General features: G+C 36.7%; 1 protein-coding gene across 1 annotated transcript in view; it reads right to left on the bottom strand.

Moving 5' to 3' along the window:
- Positions 1 to 319: 319 nt before the first annotated feature.
- LOC121181940 (kielin cysteine rich BMP regulator) overlaps positions 320 to 16964 on the bottom strand; it is a 77461-nt gene continuing 60816 nt past the window's right edge. Inside the window, exons 26-46 of the mRNA XM_041038171.1 lie at positions 7889 to 7979; positions 7731 to 7813; positions 7473 to 7646; positions 6478 to 6657; positions 6071 to 6335; positions 5834 to 5916; positions 5652 to 5745; positions 5407 to 5580; positions 5243 to 5325; positions 4817 to 4937; positions 4639 to 4721; positions 4279 to 4378; positions 4085 to 4170; positions 3784 to 3886; positions 3532 to 3674; positions 3072 to 3244; positions 2140 to 2251; positions 1958 to 2059; positions 1699 to 1863; positions 1290 to 1590; positions 320 to 653 (exon numbers count right to left, since the gene is read on the bottom strand). Coding sequence (XP_040894105.1) covers positions 433 to 653; positions 1290 to 1590; positions 1699 to 1863; positions 1958 to 2059; positions 2140 to 2251; positions 3072 to 3244; positions 3532 to 3674; positions 3784 to 3886; positions 4085 to 4170; positions 4279 to 4378; positions 4639 to 4721; positions 4817 to 4937; positions 5243 to 5325; positions 5407 to 5580; positions 5652 to 5745; positions 5834 to 5916; positions 6071 to 6335; positions 6478 to 6657; positions 7473 to 7646; positions 7731 to 7813; positions 7889 to 7979 — 2937 coding nt within the window. The 3' untranslated portion in view covers positions 320 to 432. The remainder of the gene's footprint in view (positions 654 to 1289; positions 1591 to 1698; positions 1864 to 1957; positions 2060 to 2139; positions 2252 to 3071; positions 3245 to 3531; positions 3675 to 3783; positions 3887 to 4084; positions 4171 to 4278; positions 4379 to 4638; positions 4722 to 4816; positions 4938 to 5242; positions 5326 to 5406; positions 5581 to 5651; positions 5746 to 5833; positions 5917 to 6070; positions 6336 to 6477; positions 6658 to 7472; positions 7647 to 7730; positions 7814 to 7888; positions 7980 to 16964) is intronic.

The raw sequence follows: 16964 nt of genomic DNA, 5'->3' as shown, positions 1-16964 counted from the left end.
GTGCTGCCTGGACTGGGACTCAAACCCACCACCCCAAGCAATTGAGTCTCATGCTCTACTAACTGAGCTAACTTGGCAGCACTGTTACACAATCTAATTCATAAATGTGTCAAACAGTTGGGATAAGCACCACTTTTCTTCTGACATGCACATGTTAAATTAGTGTAGTATAAATACTCAGTGGTACACAGTCATATATAAAAATGTATATAAAAAAATCATATTAAAAAAATTCAGTATTTCACTTCAGTCAATATGTAGAATCCACAGGACAAGGAATTCACCAATGGGGGACATTTTTCCATTTCAAACTTCAGTATACAGTAACAAAAGGCTGATGCAGTCCTTGTGTGGACTGTAGATTATCAGAGATGGCAGTGCATGAGTGTGCATACAAATTAAGTGTACTCCTAAAAGCGAGCAGTACAAGCATTATGTGTGGTTGTCGTGAATGATCTTGGGGCATTTTTCGGCCTGTATGCAGTAGTTGTTGTGTAGAACCAGACCAGCAGGACACTGGCAGCCTGGGACACAGGGCTTGAAGCAGTGGCTCTCGATCACCCCCAGTGGTACGTCGACATTAAAGCAGGTCACGGGACACGGGGGACCACACTCATCAAACACAAAGCCCCTCTCCACTGGACAGCCAACAGCTGTGAAAGACAGCCACAGAAAAAAAAACAATGAGAGAGACTGAATACACTGTGAACCATTATGGTTTACAGGGTGTGACCTCTGATGACCTTAACTGGTGATCAGCAGGAGGTAGCAGGTGTCTGACAACAACTAAATGAGGCTTTCAAAGGAGAGAACTGTTTTTTGTTTTTAATTTGAGACTAAATTGGTGCACATTGCCTGCTTGTAGCACTAAAAAGCATCACATTACAATAGGAGCAGATGGACATCTGTGAAATTTTGATCCAAAACAGTCATGAAGTAACTTGTGAGATGAAAACTACAGTTACAATTATGATTATTTTACTGCAAGTTCTCACAGGTATAATATGATCACTTTACAATAGTTCAGTAGAATTGTTTCTTATCACTCATTATTTTCCTTATTGTTTCACAGTTAGAAAGTAGACGTTATGTTTAAAGCTCCTGAAAATTTGGTTTCAAATCTCATGTTTTTCTTGATAAATTTGTGGCTAAACAAGAAACAATAATGTCTTTAATGAGTTTAACAGTCAAAAAAGCTTAACACTCCTTTTTTTGGGGAGTCTAAAGTCTGATTATGAAATTTCTGCTTTATATCATGCTTTGTATTGAGAAAACATGTTTTCACTCACCACACAGTGATGGACTCCTCCACTGAAGGACGACTCCGGCCTCTCTGCACTGAGAGGCGTAGGCCTCCAGCGTATCACATAGACACTCATCACTATTGGCCCCGCAGGCACAGAGATCATATACGCAGGCTCCATACCATGGCTCAGGAGGCACCACGCGATGGCAGGGCTTAAAGACAGCAGACTTCAAGACCTTACAGTGAGCATTAGCCACCTTCTTGGCCTGGTAACCTGCGTCCTTACAGGGGTCGACATCCTTACCAGGTCGACAGGATGAGAGGGAGTGGCTACCATTTGTGACCTAAAATGACAGGCAGTTGTTTGATTTAGGTGCAGTTAAGACTTGTTAATGAACGACAATTTAACTGTCTTTCATGCAGTCTCTCTATTTCATCTGTGTTTCTTTTACCCTCCAGCTGTTGCCAAACTCAGCCTCTGACTGGCTGAGTCGTCCGCTGGGCATTCGCAGATCGTCCTGATGGTAGTTGTTGAAGTTTCCACAGAGGCCACAGGTGTGGCCCTTATAGGAGCCTGGCACGCTCACTTCCAAGTGTGAACGGCCGTTCCACAGCACCTGGAGGTGGAGCAGAGGATGTACAAGTGTAACAAATTGATAGTATATCCAATCCCATATCATCCACAGAGTGAAGAAAGAGACAAAAGACTACCTTCAGGCCGATGTTAGTGTTGAGCAAGATGGTGTTGGTTTGTCGTTCAACATAAATGTACGGTTCTCTGAGGAACGGCAAAGTGACAACTTCATCATTGACCTGCAAATAAAAGAAATTGGCTGAATGGCTGTGAAACACTAACTGCACAAAAATAATTTGCTGTACTTGTACACACAAACCTTCACAACCCAATCCTGGAGCAGCTGCACTGTGACGTCTCTTATAAACACAGTCACCTCTTTAGTCCAGGACACTCCTTTACGTCCACGATCATCGTTAGTTGCATGAATACTGTGCAAGCAAAGAGGAGACACTGAGCTTCACTTTTTCACATATATATTTTTTTTAAATATAAAGCACAAAAATTGAAAGGTGACACTAAATGATTTGTTATTTTCTTCTGTGGACATTTTTGAATTTTTCTTTTTTTTTTACATCAGGTTACAGAAGTGCAGCAGACTGAAAACTAAAGACTGAAAATCTGAAAATTGAGACTAATGTGCAGTTTCAGTGCATTTTCCTGCTGCTAATGGTAGTTGGTAGTTTGAGAGAAAAGGTTGTCTAGGACAGTAGTTAACAGTCTTTTTGGTTTGTGACTACTTATAGCCCCTGAAAACATTAAAATCCAAAGTATTTCTCTCTAACTTTAAATATTCATGACTAGGTATACAACAATCAAAGCTAACGGTCAGGAAAACAGTCCTTAGTTACTGTTTATTCAGGGTTTAACACTTGAAAACTTCTAATGATAATCCAATTTGATCATCAGTGGCTGGGCAACATAAGCAAACAACTCCTCAGCTGTTTTCACATTCAAATATCACTAAATCCTGATTGGTTCACGTAAATATGTAACATAACCTTTTTCCTGCGCACTTCAAACGAGTGAGAAGACCTCAAACAACACAAATAAAGAAGTTTCTCATGTGAAAAAAACGTTTGAACTTTTGCAGAAAATGTTTTCATGTAAAACCTCATCACTCTTATTAAGACGATGATTGAGAAAATATGTTCTCAGGGCTTTTAAAACCAAGGAATACCTACTTCTGACCTCTCATCACAGGTTATGGCCTTCTAACCAGTTTATGGGTAACCATGGCGACACTCTCACCTGAAGTCTATCCCCTCACAGTCCTGTGCCAGGACATATGTGCACGCTCCCTGGAAATGCAGCATGCGACCATCGAAGGTGCGATAATGAGGGTCGCCGAAGGCGATGCAGCTGCCTGGACGAGGAAGGCAATGAGGACAGCACAAACCTGGGACAACTGCTGGCATCTCATCCTGGTAGTACACACACACACACACACACACACACACACAGGCTCAGCTACACTGGCTGAGTAACTGTGATGGACTCAGGAGACTCGGTGGAAGCCAAATAAATTTCTGCAGTGTCAAAATGAGCTACAAGGAACCAGCCAGAATGTAAACACTGATGATAATTAAAGTCTCTCTGCAGACTGAAGGGTTAGAAGAGCAAGGCATCATGGGAACATTTCAGAATATAATGAAACACTGAGAAGTGCATGTATGTGCATGTATGTGTGTGTTTGTGTTTTTACACTGACTGTTGCACAGGTGAGGGGAGGGCAGCGTTCACTATGACAGTGCACGTCTCCAGACACACATGTACAGCTGGTGCACTCATCCACCTCCCACTGTTCGTTACAGTGATACACTGTCCCCTGGTACGAACACGACATCCCTGAGTCTACAGCACACACACAAAGACATGCACACATATACATGCAATTTGTTAGGCAGCAGTTAAAGTAAACACAACAGTTAGGGATGGTCACTGTCCTGGCTTGCAGCGATACCTTGGCATTCAGGGCAGCATTTCCCTGGAGTCTTCACTTGATTCTGGCCATCCAGACAAACTGCAGGTGAACACTCCTCAATGCTGCACTCAATGTGACCCAACTAAGGATGCATACAAAAAGAAAAGATTGCTTTAGAGATAGATGGTCTGAATACATATGAGACCTATCAACAATGTAGACCTTGAAAAGGTCTACTAAGGTGCTACTATTTCATCCAGACTTGTTATATTATCTGGTAAAGCAAATGCTGTGCTGCAAAGGCATTTCATGAGGATACATGTATTTCTGTTCGACTCACATTACAGGTACATGTTACACAGTCGTCATCGCTGTCTCTCCAAATGCTGCCATCAGCCACTCTGTTCTGACCGTCAATCAAACACTCTGTATTAAACACAGGAAAACTCACATAATGCTGGATGTTTTGATGCCAATAAGACTTAAAATTCAAAATGCCCGGGGACCAGACAAAGAAATATGGTCTTATCTCACCTTTACACACAGGGCAGCATGAATCTGGAGGTGTGAACTGTTCATTATGAGGGCAAGAAAGCGGGTGGCACATCTGGTGTAGGCAGGTCCAGGTCAGGTCCTAAATCACAGACACAGTATCACTATACTGCACAGAATCACATAACAATATACTGATAGTAGTTTGACTGGTGTCAACAACTCAACAGTTAGGTGTCAAAGGAACTTCCATTTTATGCAAAAGAAGGAAATTTGTCAGTTTTGTTTCTGCTCCTTAGTGGCAGATTAATGTTGGTAAAAAATTATTGACCACTTAATGCCCTTTATTATATTCTATTCCTGACGTAACTGAATGGCACGAGAGAAGCGTTGCTGTGTTACCTGGCAGTGGCAGGTAAAACAGGGGTCATCTGTGGCTAACACCTCGTTGCCAATCAGTGCAGCGGTGCAGTTACTGAGAGGCTCTAAATATGCAAACACAATATTACAGAGCTCAGTGACAGTCCACAGCTGAATAATTTATAGTAAAGTATGATATGAAATGCAGTTTAGTACTGACGTGCACAGACAGGACAGCAGGAGTCTGGCCCAGAGAACAAGATGTTGCTTTTAGGACAGTCGACCAGACTGGGACACTGTTTTCGGTAACACCTCAGGTGTTGTTCTCCGTTCGGCATCACCTGGGACACAAACAGGCTGGATTACAACTACTACTATTATATTTCTACGACTACTACCACTCTGGCCTCTGCATTTTCCTAGTCTAGAAATCTAGCATGCAAAACTTTCAATTTATTTATTTATTACACAGAAGTGTGAAACGATGTTTGCTTCCAATTTGAAAAATTCATTGCTTTTTTCTGAGTCATATCATGGGAAATGGAATGTGTTGGGGTTTTGGACTGATATTCTGTTAAATTAAGAAACTAAATTAACTAGTAAAACATAAAAATGTTTCCAGGTATCAAGTGTATATGCATCATACCTCACAAGTGCAGATCTGACAGGGGTCATGGGCTGGATGGAAACTGTCCCCTGGGCCATACACTTCGCCCTCAAATACACAGTCTATTTAAAAAACATCATGTTAGATTTAAGAAAAATTGTAATATAAAACAGCTAATTAGCTTTAGATCCTTATTTGCTTACCAGCACACACAGGGCAGCACTCCCCAGGCACACTGATCAAGTTGGTACAGGGAGATAAACAGTGTACTTCGGAGCAGGTGGTCACTCCGTCCACACACATACAAGTCATACAGGGAGTGGAGTCCGCGAACCAGCTGCTGCCCTCTGTATGTTCCTCTCCTTCATACATACAACCTGAGAAAGAAAATTCAGTTACTGATAGAACTATTTCCTCCTGTGAGTATAATTTTTAGTGATATATTTACCTCTACAGCGAGGACAGCAGGCTCCTGGATCAGTCACCTGATGCATACATGGCAGCTTGGGGCACTCGGGAGATGTACACTGCACTTCACCTGCCTGCAAGACTCACACAGATTAGCACTTAGACACAATGAAGGGTGCAAATATGGAGGGAAAAGATAGAGATGTACAGCTTAAGTCAGACCTGACAGGTACAGGTTGAGCAGTGATTTGAGCTTCTGGTCCAAGTCTGCGCGTCAATGAACTCCTGTCCATCCAGTACACAAGCTGAGACCAGAGGCAGGCGAGAGACAAAGAAGGAGATAAGGAAAAAAGTGAGGAGATTTCCTCACTAGCTCATTCCCATGTTAAATATTTTACAGAAATTAGTAGAAACATCTGGTCCTTCACATATTAGCTACACAAACAGCTGAGGAAATACCTGTGCACTCAGGACAGCACTGTCCCGGCTTGGTAATGGGTCGAGCACAGGGTGTTGGCGGGCAGACCACAGGCACACAGGTGACGGTGCCTCTAATACATGTGCATCGTTGGCAGGGGTTAGAGGAGGGCGTGAAGGTGTGACTATGAGAGTGCACGATGCCCTCGTACAGACAGGAGTCACAGACGGGGCAGCAGGTTTCTGAAGGCACTGGGTGGGAGCACTGGACTGGACAAGGTCTTTTCTGACAGTTCACCACCTCATTCTGATCAGAGGAGGGGGATGAAGAGACAAGACAGAAAATGAGGACAGATCAAGGGATGGGCTGAATCAAACTATTTGGTTTCATCATCATTTACACAGTCAGATGATTTTATTTTTCATTCAGTAAGAATTGTCAGACTGACCAGACAGGAGCATGAGGAGCAAGGGTCAGAGGGTGAAGCGAAGGTGGACCCAGACTGATACTCTCTCCCCTGATGCAGACAAATGCCTGTGCAGACAGGGCAGCACTCTCCCGGAGGGGTCACTGGACGTGCACAGGAAACGCTTGGACAAGATGTATGTGCACACACCACACCACCGTTCTACACATAAAGACACACATTGAGACCCTGAATATTTAAATTTCGTTGTACCTGTGACAATGACAATAAAGATCTATTCTATTCTAATATGTCATGTCATCATCTGCCGCTTATCTGGGTCCAGGCCCAGGTCACGGGGGCAGCCCGCCCAATTCACAATGCACCGAAGGCCTATGGCACCTCCACGGGTGGTGAGCCCATGGGAGGTGGTGCCACCCGGAGTGGGTGCCACCCAGAGTGGGATTCACACCCACGACCCTGAGCGGTTGAGTCTCATGCTCTACCAACTGAGCTAACCAGGAGGCCCCTGAATATGTTACTGAGCAATCCTACTACAACTGAGGATGAGTGGATGACAGAGCAGTAGCCAGGTTTATTCAGGTACTACATACAAAGAAGGAAACTACGTGCTTGTCCTAATGTCTTCACAGGGTCAGGGTTGTGGGATTAAAGGAATACTCCATCAAACATTTCCCTTTTAAGTTTCTCTACAACTCACTATGTCATGCCTCCTTGACTGAAGCTCTGTTGGAAGTATCATAATTCATTGGCAAAGCGAGGATTTGCCATTAGTTTTTAGTGGCGTATTCCTTTAATATAGCTCACTACCACGTTTGTAGTCTTTTTTTTATTATTGAAAAGTTCTTTCCTAGTAAACACTGTCTGATATGGATGTGTTGTGTCCACAGTTCTGACACTTGCAGGCAGTTAGATCACCCAGTTTGTTTGAGTTTCCAAATAACTTTTAATTCCAATTGTCTTTCAGAATAACAAAGAGTATTCTGTAAAAATATATTCAGTATTTTTTGTTGTACCAGACAGGAGCAGAGCTGACAGTGGTCTGTCGGGTGAGGGAACTGCTCTCCATTAAAACAGTCTCGTTCATAAAAGTTGCATCCATCACACTCTGCACAGCCACAGCCGTCCAAAGCTGGGTGTGGGCATGACACAGCAGGGCATCTCCTCTGCGCACACACCACCTCGCCTCTCTATGAGAAAAAAAAAAGCATAGATCAGATATACAGTAGCCATGACAGTGCAGTGAAAAAAAGTTATGTGATTGTCTCACTAACTAGGCAGGTGCAGTCACGGCACCCTTTGTCTCCGCCGGGAAGAACCTGTCCGTCAGCATACGTCCCACCTTGGAAATGACAACCTACACACACAGTAAAGCGTTCATTATTTACAGAATCCACGTGCACACTCTGCTATATCTGCTGTGCTTACATACCATCACAGACAGGGCAGCCGCATGCGTTGGTGGCTGGGTGAGTACAGCGTGCTGCTGGACACTGCTTCTTCACACAGCGCACTGAGCCGCCCTGCAAAAAAATGAGCATGAAATATTATCTAAAGAGATTAAGCACATTGAAAAAAATATTTTGTTGAATTTACTCAATTTTAATATTGAAAGTGGTTGCATGAAATACATTCATCTAAATCTAGACATATTTTTTAAGTTGACTGTACTTAATATTTTTTGTAATTTCAATTAAATTATATAAGCAGTTTCAGCACAAAAATTCTGAGTATTTGTTACTCTCATTTCCTTAGTAATTCTAACTAAACCCATGTTTAATTTAATTAAATTCATTATGTAATTCATATATTGTGGTTACCTAATTTGTTATTGTGCTTTAAATTAAATTAAATTGTTCTATCCTACTGTCACGGGGAGACCCCGTGCACTAAAGTAGGGCCCTATGATTTCTGCGATCACCGAATCACGGAATTGGCTGACTAGAGCGGAGTCTATTTTTTGACACGGAATATTGCGGAATTTGAAATAATTTGTCAAGTTGTACACAGGTGTTATTAAAACACATTTAAACAGTTCTAGCTTTGATGTAGTTGAGATATGATGCAGAATAGAGATTTGTTACAATCTTTTTTACTTGTTTTTCTGAACTTATATTTTTATATGTACTGTTTTTTGTTAGTTTGCTCTTTACATGTCCAATCATTTGCTTTCTCTACTTTCTCAACAATTAAGAATTATTTCAAATCATATACAATCATGTACATCACCACTTATCCACAGACGTAACATGACACTCCTTTACATAACAAAAATACATAACACATTATAGATTATAGGTCATAAATCCATGCTTTGATTCTATAGACCAATACCTACATATATGTCATATACATTATTCAAAGTAAGGTTTTCTTTCCTACAATACAACAGCATTTCCACAAATGCCATATCTCATTCTAACTAGATATGTTGATAACACAATATTTAAGAAATGCTGTTGAAATATAGGTTTTGCTTTACCTTTACATCACTTAAAAAAGCAAAAGGCACTGGTTATGGTACACCTAGTACACTAGGGTGGGGTTCAATTCCCTGCAGTGCCCTGCTAATAGATTGATGATATAAGATCCACACAAAATCCTAAATCTACACAGCTTGTCATGACAACTCCATGTTAACACATCTATGTAGAATGTATTTCCATTATATAGCTCACATGGCACACTGACATAAGCGGACATAAAAGGAGCTCAACTGCACCAATGCCTCCACTATCATCTCTTCTTTCCAACAGCCCTAATCTCATCTGCTCTCCAGTTATACAGAGACATACACATGTACAAAAGACATGTCTTATGCTGTATGTGTGTAGTATAATATGACCATGTCACTGTGTTCTCTTTTGTATGCTGATCAGTTTCTCCCTCTTCATCTGGTCTGCTTTCCAGTGAACTACATGAAAAATACACATATTTCCTATTACCAGTAGTTGGCGCTATTTGTGTATTATGATATCAGCACATCAATCTGGTCTGAATCACATGATCAACATGAGTGTAAAGTTTCATCCACATTGGATGTAGTATGTGGGAGATACAGGCACAAATACATCAATTTCCTGTGTGTTGGCGAAGGGTCAATTTTGTGGTGGGCTTGGTTGCACGGAAAGTGTCTAACGTACTTTCGTCAGGGGAAAATTTTGGGCAAAGTAGAAAAGAAAAAACAAAACAAAAGAAAAAAATAAAAGAGGAGGAGAGTAATAATAATCCCTTCAGTTACAAAAGGGCTTATCACAAATTTCGTGCTTGGGCCCTAATAAAGAAGGTCATTCTACAGGAAGGCTTCAAAATCGGCCAAAAAAAGCCATACTTTAGAACGGCCTCAAAATGTCAAAAAAAAAAAAATGTCATGGTATAGTAAGGCTTCAAAATCGGCCAAAAAAGTAATAATTTAACAAAACCTCAAAAAAAAATTTTGACCTCAAAATGTCATAAAAAACGTCATAGTATAGTAAGGCATCAAAATCGGCCAAAAAAAGTCAAAAATTTTTGTGACCTCAAAATGTTGTAAAAAACGTCATAGTATAGTAAGGCATTTTTTTCGGGCAAAAAAAGTTAAAATTTTTTTTGACTTCAAAATGTCATAAAAAACGTCATAGTATAGTAAGGCGTTTTTTTCGACCAAAAAAAGTCAAAAAAATTTTTGACCTCAAAATGTCATAAAAAACGTCATAGTATAGTATGGCGTCAAAATCGGCCAAAAAAAGTCAAAATTTTTTTTTACCTCAAAATGTCATAAAAAACGTCATAGTATAGTAAGGCGTCTTTTTCGGGCAAAAAAAGTCAAAAAAATTTTTTGACCTCAAAATGTCATAAAAAACGTCATAGTATAGTAAGGCGTTTTTTTCGGGCAAAAAAAGTTAAAATTTTTTTTGACTTCAAAATGTCATAAAAAACGTCATAGTATAGTAAGGCGTCAAAATCGGCCAAAAAAAGTCAAAAAATTTTTTGACCTCAAAATGTCGTAAAAAGACGTGATAGTATAGTAAGGCGTCAACGTCGGCCAAAAAAAGTCAAAAAATGTTTTTAACTCAAAATGTCGTAAAAAACGTCATAGTATAGTAAGGCGTTTTTTTCGGGCAAAAAAAGTCAAAACATTTTTTGACCTCAAAATGTCATAAAAAACGTCATAGTATAGTATGGCGTCAAAATCGGCCAAAAAAAGTCAAAAAAATTTTTTACCTCAAAATGTCGTAAAAAACTTCATAGTATAGTAAGGCGTTTTTTTTTGGGCAAAAAAAGTCAAAAATTTTTTTGACCTCAAAATGTCATAAAAAACGTCATAGTATAGTATGGCGTCAAAATCGGCCAAAAAAAGTCAAAAATTTTTTTGACCTCAAAATGTCATAAAAAACGTCACAGTATAGTAAGGCGTTTTTTTCGACCAAAAAAAGTCAAAATTTTTTTTGACCTCAAAATGTCATAAAAAACGTCATAGTATAGTATGGCGTCAAAATCGGCCAAAAAAAGTCAAAAAATTTTTTGACCTCAAAATGTCGTGAAAAACGTCATAGTGTAGTAAGGCGTCAAAATCGGCCAAAAAAAGTCAAAAATTTTTTTGACCTCAAAATGTCGTAAAAAACTTCATAGTATAGTAAGGCGTTTTTTTCGGGAAAAAAAAGTCAAAATTTTTTTGGACCTCAAAATGTCGTAAAAAACGTCATAGTATAGTAAGGCGTCAAAATCGGCCAAAAAAAGTCAAAAATTTTTTGACCTCAAAATGTCATAAAAAACGTCATAGTATAGTAAGGCGTCAAAATCGGCCAAAAAAAGTCAAAAATTTTTTTGACCTCAAAATGTCGTAAAAAACGTCATAGTATAGTAAGGCGTTTTTTTCGACCAAAAAAAGTCAAAAAATTTTTTGACCTCAAAATGTCATAAAAAACGTCATAGTATAGTAAGGCGTCAAAATCGGCCAAAAAAAGTCAAAAAATTTTTTGACCTCAAAATGTCGTAAAAAACGTCATAGTATAGTATGGCGTCAAAATCGGCCAAAAAAAGTCAAAAAAATTTTTGACCTCAAAATGTCGTAAAAAACGTCATAGTATAGTAAGGCGTCAAAATCGGCCAAAAAAAGTCAAAAATATTTTTGACCTCAAAATGTCGTGAAAAACGTCATAGTGTAGTAAGGCGTCAAAATCGGCCAAAAAAAGTCAAAATTTTTTTTTACCTCAAAATGTCGTAAAAAACTTCATAGTATAGTAAGGCGTTTTTTTCGGGCAAAAAAAGTCAAAAAAATGTTTTACCTCAAAATGTCATAAAAAACGTCATAGTATAGTAAGGTGTTTTTTTCGGGCAAAAAAAGCCAAAAAATTTTTTGACCTCAAAATGTCATAAAAAACGTCATAATATAGTATGGCGTCAAAATCGGCCAAAAAAAGTCAAAATTTTTTTTGACCTCAAAATGTCATAAAAAACGTCATAGTATAGTAAGGCGTCAAAATCGGCCAAAAAAAGTCAAAAATTTTTTTGACCTCAAAATGTCGTAAAAAACGTCATAGTATAGTAAGGCGTTTTTTTCGGGCAAAAAAAGCCAAAAAATTTTTTGACCTCAAAATGTCATAAAAAAACGTCATAATATAGTATGGCGTCAAAATCGGCCAAAAAAAGTCAAAATTTTTTTTGGCCTCAAAATGTCATAAAAAACGTCATAGTATAGTAAGGCGTCAAAATCGGCCAAAAAAAGTCAAAAAATTTTTTGACCTCAAAATGTCATAAAAAACGTCATAGTATAGTAAGGCGTCTTTTTCGGGCAAAAAAAGTCAAAAAAAATTTTTTGACCTCAAAATGTCATAAAAAACGTCATAGTATAGTAAGGCGTCAAAATCGGCCAAAAAAAGTCAAAAAATTTTTTGACCTCAAAATGTCATAAAAAACGTCATAGTATAGTAAGACGTTTTTTTCGGCCAAAAAAAGTCAAAAAATATTTTTGACCTCAAAATGTCATAAAAAACGTCATAGTATAGTAAGGCGTCAAAATCGGCCAAAAAAAGTCAAAAATTTTTTTGACCTCAAAATGTCATAAAAAACGTCATAGTATAGTAAGGCGTTTTTTTCGGGCAAAAAAAGTCAAAATTTTTTTTGACCTCAAAATGTCATAAAAAACGTCATAGTATAGTAAGGCGTTTTTTTCGGGCAAAAAAAGTCAAAAAAAATTTTGACCTCAAAATGTCGTAAAAAACGTCATAGTATAGTAAGGCGTCAAAATCGGCCAAAAAAAGTCAAAAAATTTTTTGACCTCAAAATGTCGTAAAAAACGTCATAGTATAGTAAGACGTTTTTTTCGGCCAAAAAAAGTCACAATTTTTTTTGACCTCAAAATGTCTTAAAAAACGTCATAGTATAGTAAGGCGTTTTTTTCGGGCAAAAAAAGTCAAAAATTTTTTTGATCTCAAAATGTCGTAAAAAACGTCATAGTATAGTAAGGCGTTTTTTTCGGCCAAAAAAAGTCAAAATTTTTTTTGACCTCAAAATGTCATAAAAAACGTCATAGTATAGTAAGGCGTTTTTTTCGGGCAAAAAAAAGTCAAAAAATTTTTTTGACCTCAAAATGTCATAAAAAATGTCATAGTATAGTAAGGCATCAAAATCGGCCAAAAAAAGTCAAAAAATTTTTTGACCTCAAAATGTCATAAAAAACGTCATAGTATAGTAAGGCGTCAAAATCGGCCAAAAAAAGTCAAAAATATTTTTGACCTCAAAATGTCATAAAAAACGTCATAGTATAGTAAGGCGTTTTTTTCGGGCAAAAAAAGTCAAAAATTTTTTTGATCTCAAAATGTCGTAAAAAACGTCATAGTATAGTAAGGCGTTTTTTTCGGCCAAAAAAAGTCAAAATTTTTTTTGACCTCAAAATGTCATAAAAAACGTCATAGTATAGTAAGGCGTTTTTTTTGGGCAAAAAAAGTCAAAAAATATTTTGACCTCAAAATGTCGTAAAAAACGTCATAGTATAGTAAGGCGTCAAAATCGGCCAAAAAAAGTCAAAAAAAATTTTGACCTCAAAATGTCGTAAAAAACGTCATAGTATAGTAAGGCGTCAAAATGGGACAAAAAAAGTCAAAAATTTTTTTGACCTCAAAATGTCGTAAAAAACGTCATAGTATAGTAAGGCGTTTTTTTCGGGCAAAAAAAGTCAAAAATTTTTTGGACCTCAAAATGTCATAAAAAACGTCATAGTATAGTATGGCGTCAAAATCGGCCAAAAAAAGTCAAAATTTTTTTTGACCTCAAAATGTCGTAAAAAACGTCATAGTATAGTAAGGCGTCAAAATCGGCCAAAAAAAGTCAAAAAATTTTTTGACCTCAAAATGTCGTAAAAAACGTCATAGTATAGTATGGCGTCAAAATCGGCCAAAAAAAGTCAAAATTTTTTTTGACCTCAAAATGTCATAAAAAACGTCATAGTATAGTAAGGCGTTTTTTTCGGGCAAAAAAAGTCAAAAATTTTTTTGATCTCAAAATGTCGTAAAAAACGTCATAGTATAGTAAGGCGTTTTTTTCGGCCAAAAAAAGTCAAAAATTTTTTTGACCTCAAAATGTCGTAAAAAACGTCATAGTATAGTAAGGCGTTTTTTTCGGCCAAAAAAAGTCACAATTTTTTTTGACCTCAAAATGTCATAAAAAACGTCATAGTATAGTAAGGCGTCAAAATCGGCCAAAAAAAAGTCAAAAAATTTTTTTGACCTCAAAATGTCGTAAAAAACGTCATAGTATAGTAAGGCGTCAAAATCGGCCAAAAAAAGTCAAAAAATTTTTTGACCTCAAAATGTCATAAAAAACGTCATAGTATAGTAAGGCGTCAAAATCGGCCAAAAAAAGTCAAAATTTTTTTGGACCTCAAAATGTCATAAAAAACGTCATAGTATAGTAAGGCGTCAAAATCGTCCAAAAAAAGTCAAAAAATTTTTTGACCTCAAAATGTCGTAAAAAACGTCATAGTATAGTAAGACGTTTTTTTCGGCCAAAAAAAGTCACAATTTTTTTTGACCTCAAAATGTCATAAAAAACGTCATAGTATAGTAAGGCGTTTTTTTTCGGGCAAAAAAAGTCAAAAATTTTTTTGATCTCAAAATGTCGTAAAAAACGTCATAGTATAGTAAGGCGTTTTTTTCGGCCAAAAAAAGTCAAAAATTTTTTTGACCTCAAAATGTCATAAAAAACGTCATAGTATAGTAAGGCGTTTTTTTCGGGCAAAAAAAAGTCAAAAAATTTTTTTGACCTCAAAATGTCATAAAAAATGTCATAGTATAGTAAGGCATCAAAATCGGCCAAAAAAAGTCAAAAATTTTTTTGACCTCAAAATGTCATAAAAAACGTCATAGTATAGTAAGGCGTCAAAATCGGCCAAAAAAAGTCAAAAATATTTTTGACCTCAAAATGTCATAAAAAACGTCATAGTATAGTAAGGCGTTTTTTTCGGGCAAAAAAAGTCAAAAATTTTTTGGACCTCAAAATGTCATAAAAAACGTCATAGTATAGTATGGCGTCAAAATCGGCCAAAAAAAGTCAAAATTTTTTTTGACCTCAAAATGTCGTAAAAAACGTCATAGTATAGTAAGGCGTCAAAATCGGCCAAAAAAAGTCAAAAAATTTTTTGACCTCAAAATGTCGTAAAAAACGTCATAGTATAGTATGGCGTCAAAATCGGCCAAAAAAAGTCAAAATTTTTTTTGACCTCAAAATGTCGTAAAAAACGTCATAGTATAGTAAGACGTTTTTTTCGGCCAAAAAAAGTCACAATTTTTTTTGACCTCAAAATGTCATAAAAAACGTCATAGTATAGTAAGGCGTTTTTTTTCGGGCAAAAAAAGTCAAAAATTTTTTGGATCTCAAAATGTCGTAAAAAACGTCATAGTATAGTAAGGCGTTTTTTTCGGCCAAAAAAAGTCAAAATTTTTTTTGACCTCAAAATGTCGTAAAAAACGTCATAGTATAGTAAGGCGTTTTTTTCGGGCAAAAAAAAGTCAAAAAATTTTTTTGACCTCAAAATGTCATAAAAAATGTCATAGTATAGTAAGGCATCAAAATCGGCCAAAAAAAGTCAAAAATTTTTTTGACCTCAAAATGTCATAAAAAACGTCATAGTATAGTAAGGCGTCAAAATCGGCCAAAAAAAGTCAAAAATATTTTTGACCTCAAAATGTCATAAAAAACGTCATAGTATAGTAAGGCGTCAAAATCGGCCAAAAAAAGTCAAAAATTTTTTTGACCTCAAAATGTCGTAAAAAACGTCATAGTATAGTAAGGCGTTTTTTTCGGCCAAAAAAAGTCAAAAATTTTTTTGACCTCAAAATGTCGTAAAAAACGTCATAGTATAGTAAGGCGTTTTTTTCGGCCAAAAAAAGTCAAAAAAAATTTTGACCTCAAAATGTCGTAAAAAACGTCATAGTATAGTAAGGCGTTTTTTTCGGCCAAAAAAAGTCAAAAATTTTTTTGACCTCAAAATGTCGTAAAAAACGTCATAGTATAGTAAGGCGTTTTTTTCGGCCAAAAAAAGTCAAAAATATTTTTGACCTCAAAATGTCATAAAAAACGTCATAGTATAGTAAGGCGTCAAAATCGGCCAAAAAAAGTCAAAAATATTTTTGACCTCAAAATGTCATAAAAAACGTCATAGTATAGTAAGGCGTCAAAATCGGCCAAAAAAAGTCAAAAATTTTTTTGACCTCAAAATGTCGTAAAAAACGTCATAGTATAGTAAGGCGTCAAAATCGGCCAAAAAAAGTCAAAAAAAATTTTGACCTCAAAATGTCGTAAAAAACGTCATAGTATAGTAAGGCGTCAAAATGGGACAAAAAAAGTCAAAAATTTTTTTGACCTCAAAATGTCGTAAAAAACGTCATAGTATAGTAAGGCGTTTTTTTCGGGCAAAAAAAGTCAAAAATTTTTTGGACCTCAAAATGTCATAAAAAACGTCATAGTATAGTATGGCGTCAAAATCGGCCAAAAAAAGTCAAAATTTTTTTTGACCTCAAAATGTCGTAAAAAACGTCATAGTATAGTAAGGCGTCAAAATCGGCCAAAAAAAGTCAAAAAATTTTTTGACCTCAAAATGTCGTAAAAAACGTCATAGTATAGTAAGGCGTTTTTTTCGGGCAAAAAAAGTCAAAAATTTTTTGGACCTCAAAATGTCATAAAAAACGTCATAGTATAGTATGGCGTCAAAATCGGCCAAAAAAAGTCAAAATTTTTTTTGACCTCAAAATGTCGTAAAAAACGTCATAGTATAGTAAGGCGTCAAAATCGGCCAAAAAAAGTCAAAAATTTTTTTGACCTCAAAATGTCGTAAAAAACGTCATAGTATAGTAAGGCGTTTTTTTCGGCCAAAAAAAGTCAAAAATTTTTTTGACCTCAAAATGTCGTAAAAAACGTCATAGTATAGTAAGGCGTTTTTTTCGGCCAAAAAAAGTCAAAAAAAATTTTGACCTCAAAATGTCGTAAAAAACGTCATAGTATAGTAAGGCGTTTTTTTCGGCCAAAAAAAG

Source organism: Toxotes jaculatrix, chromosome 5 (assembly GCF_017976425.1).
Source record: "Toxotes jaculatrix isolate fToxJac2 chromosome 5, fToxJac2.pri, whole genome shotgun sequence".
In the NCBI taxonomy this organism is placed as follows: Eukaryota; Metazoa; Chordata; class Actinopteri; family Toxotidae; genus Toxotes; species Toxotes jaculatrix.
Note: the sequence above shows the minus strand (reverse complement) of the source record. Positions and strands in the feature narration are given on the sequence as shown.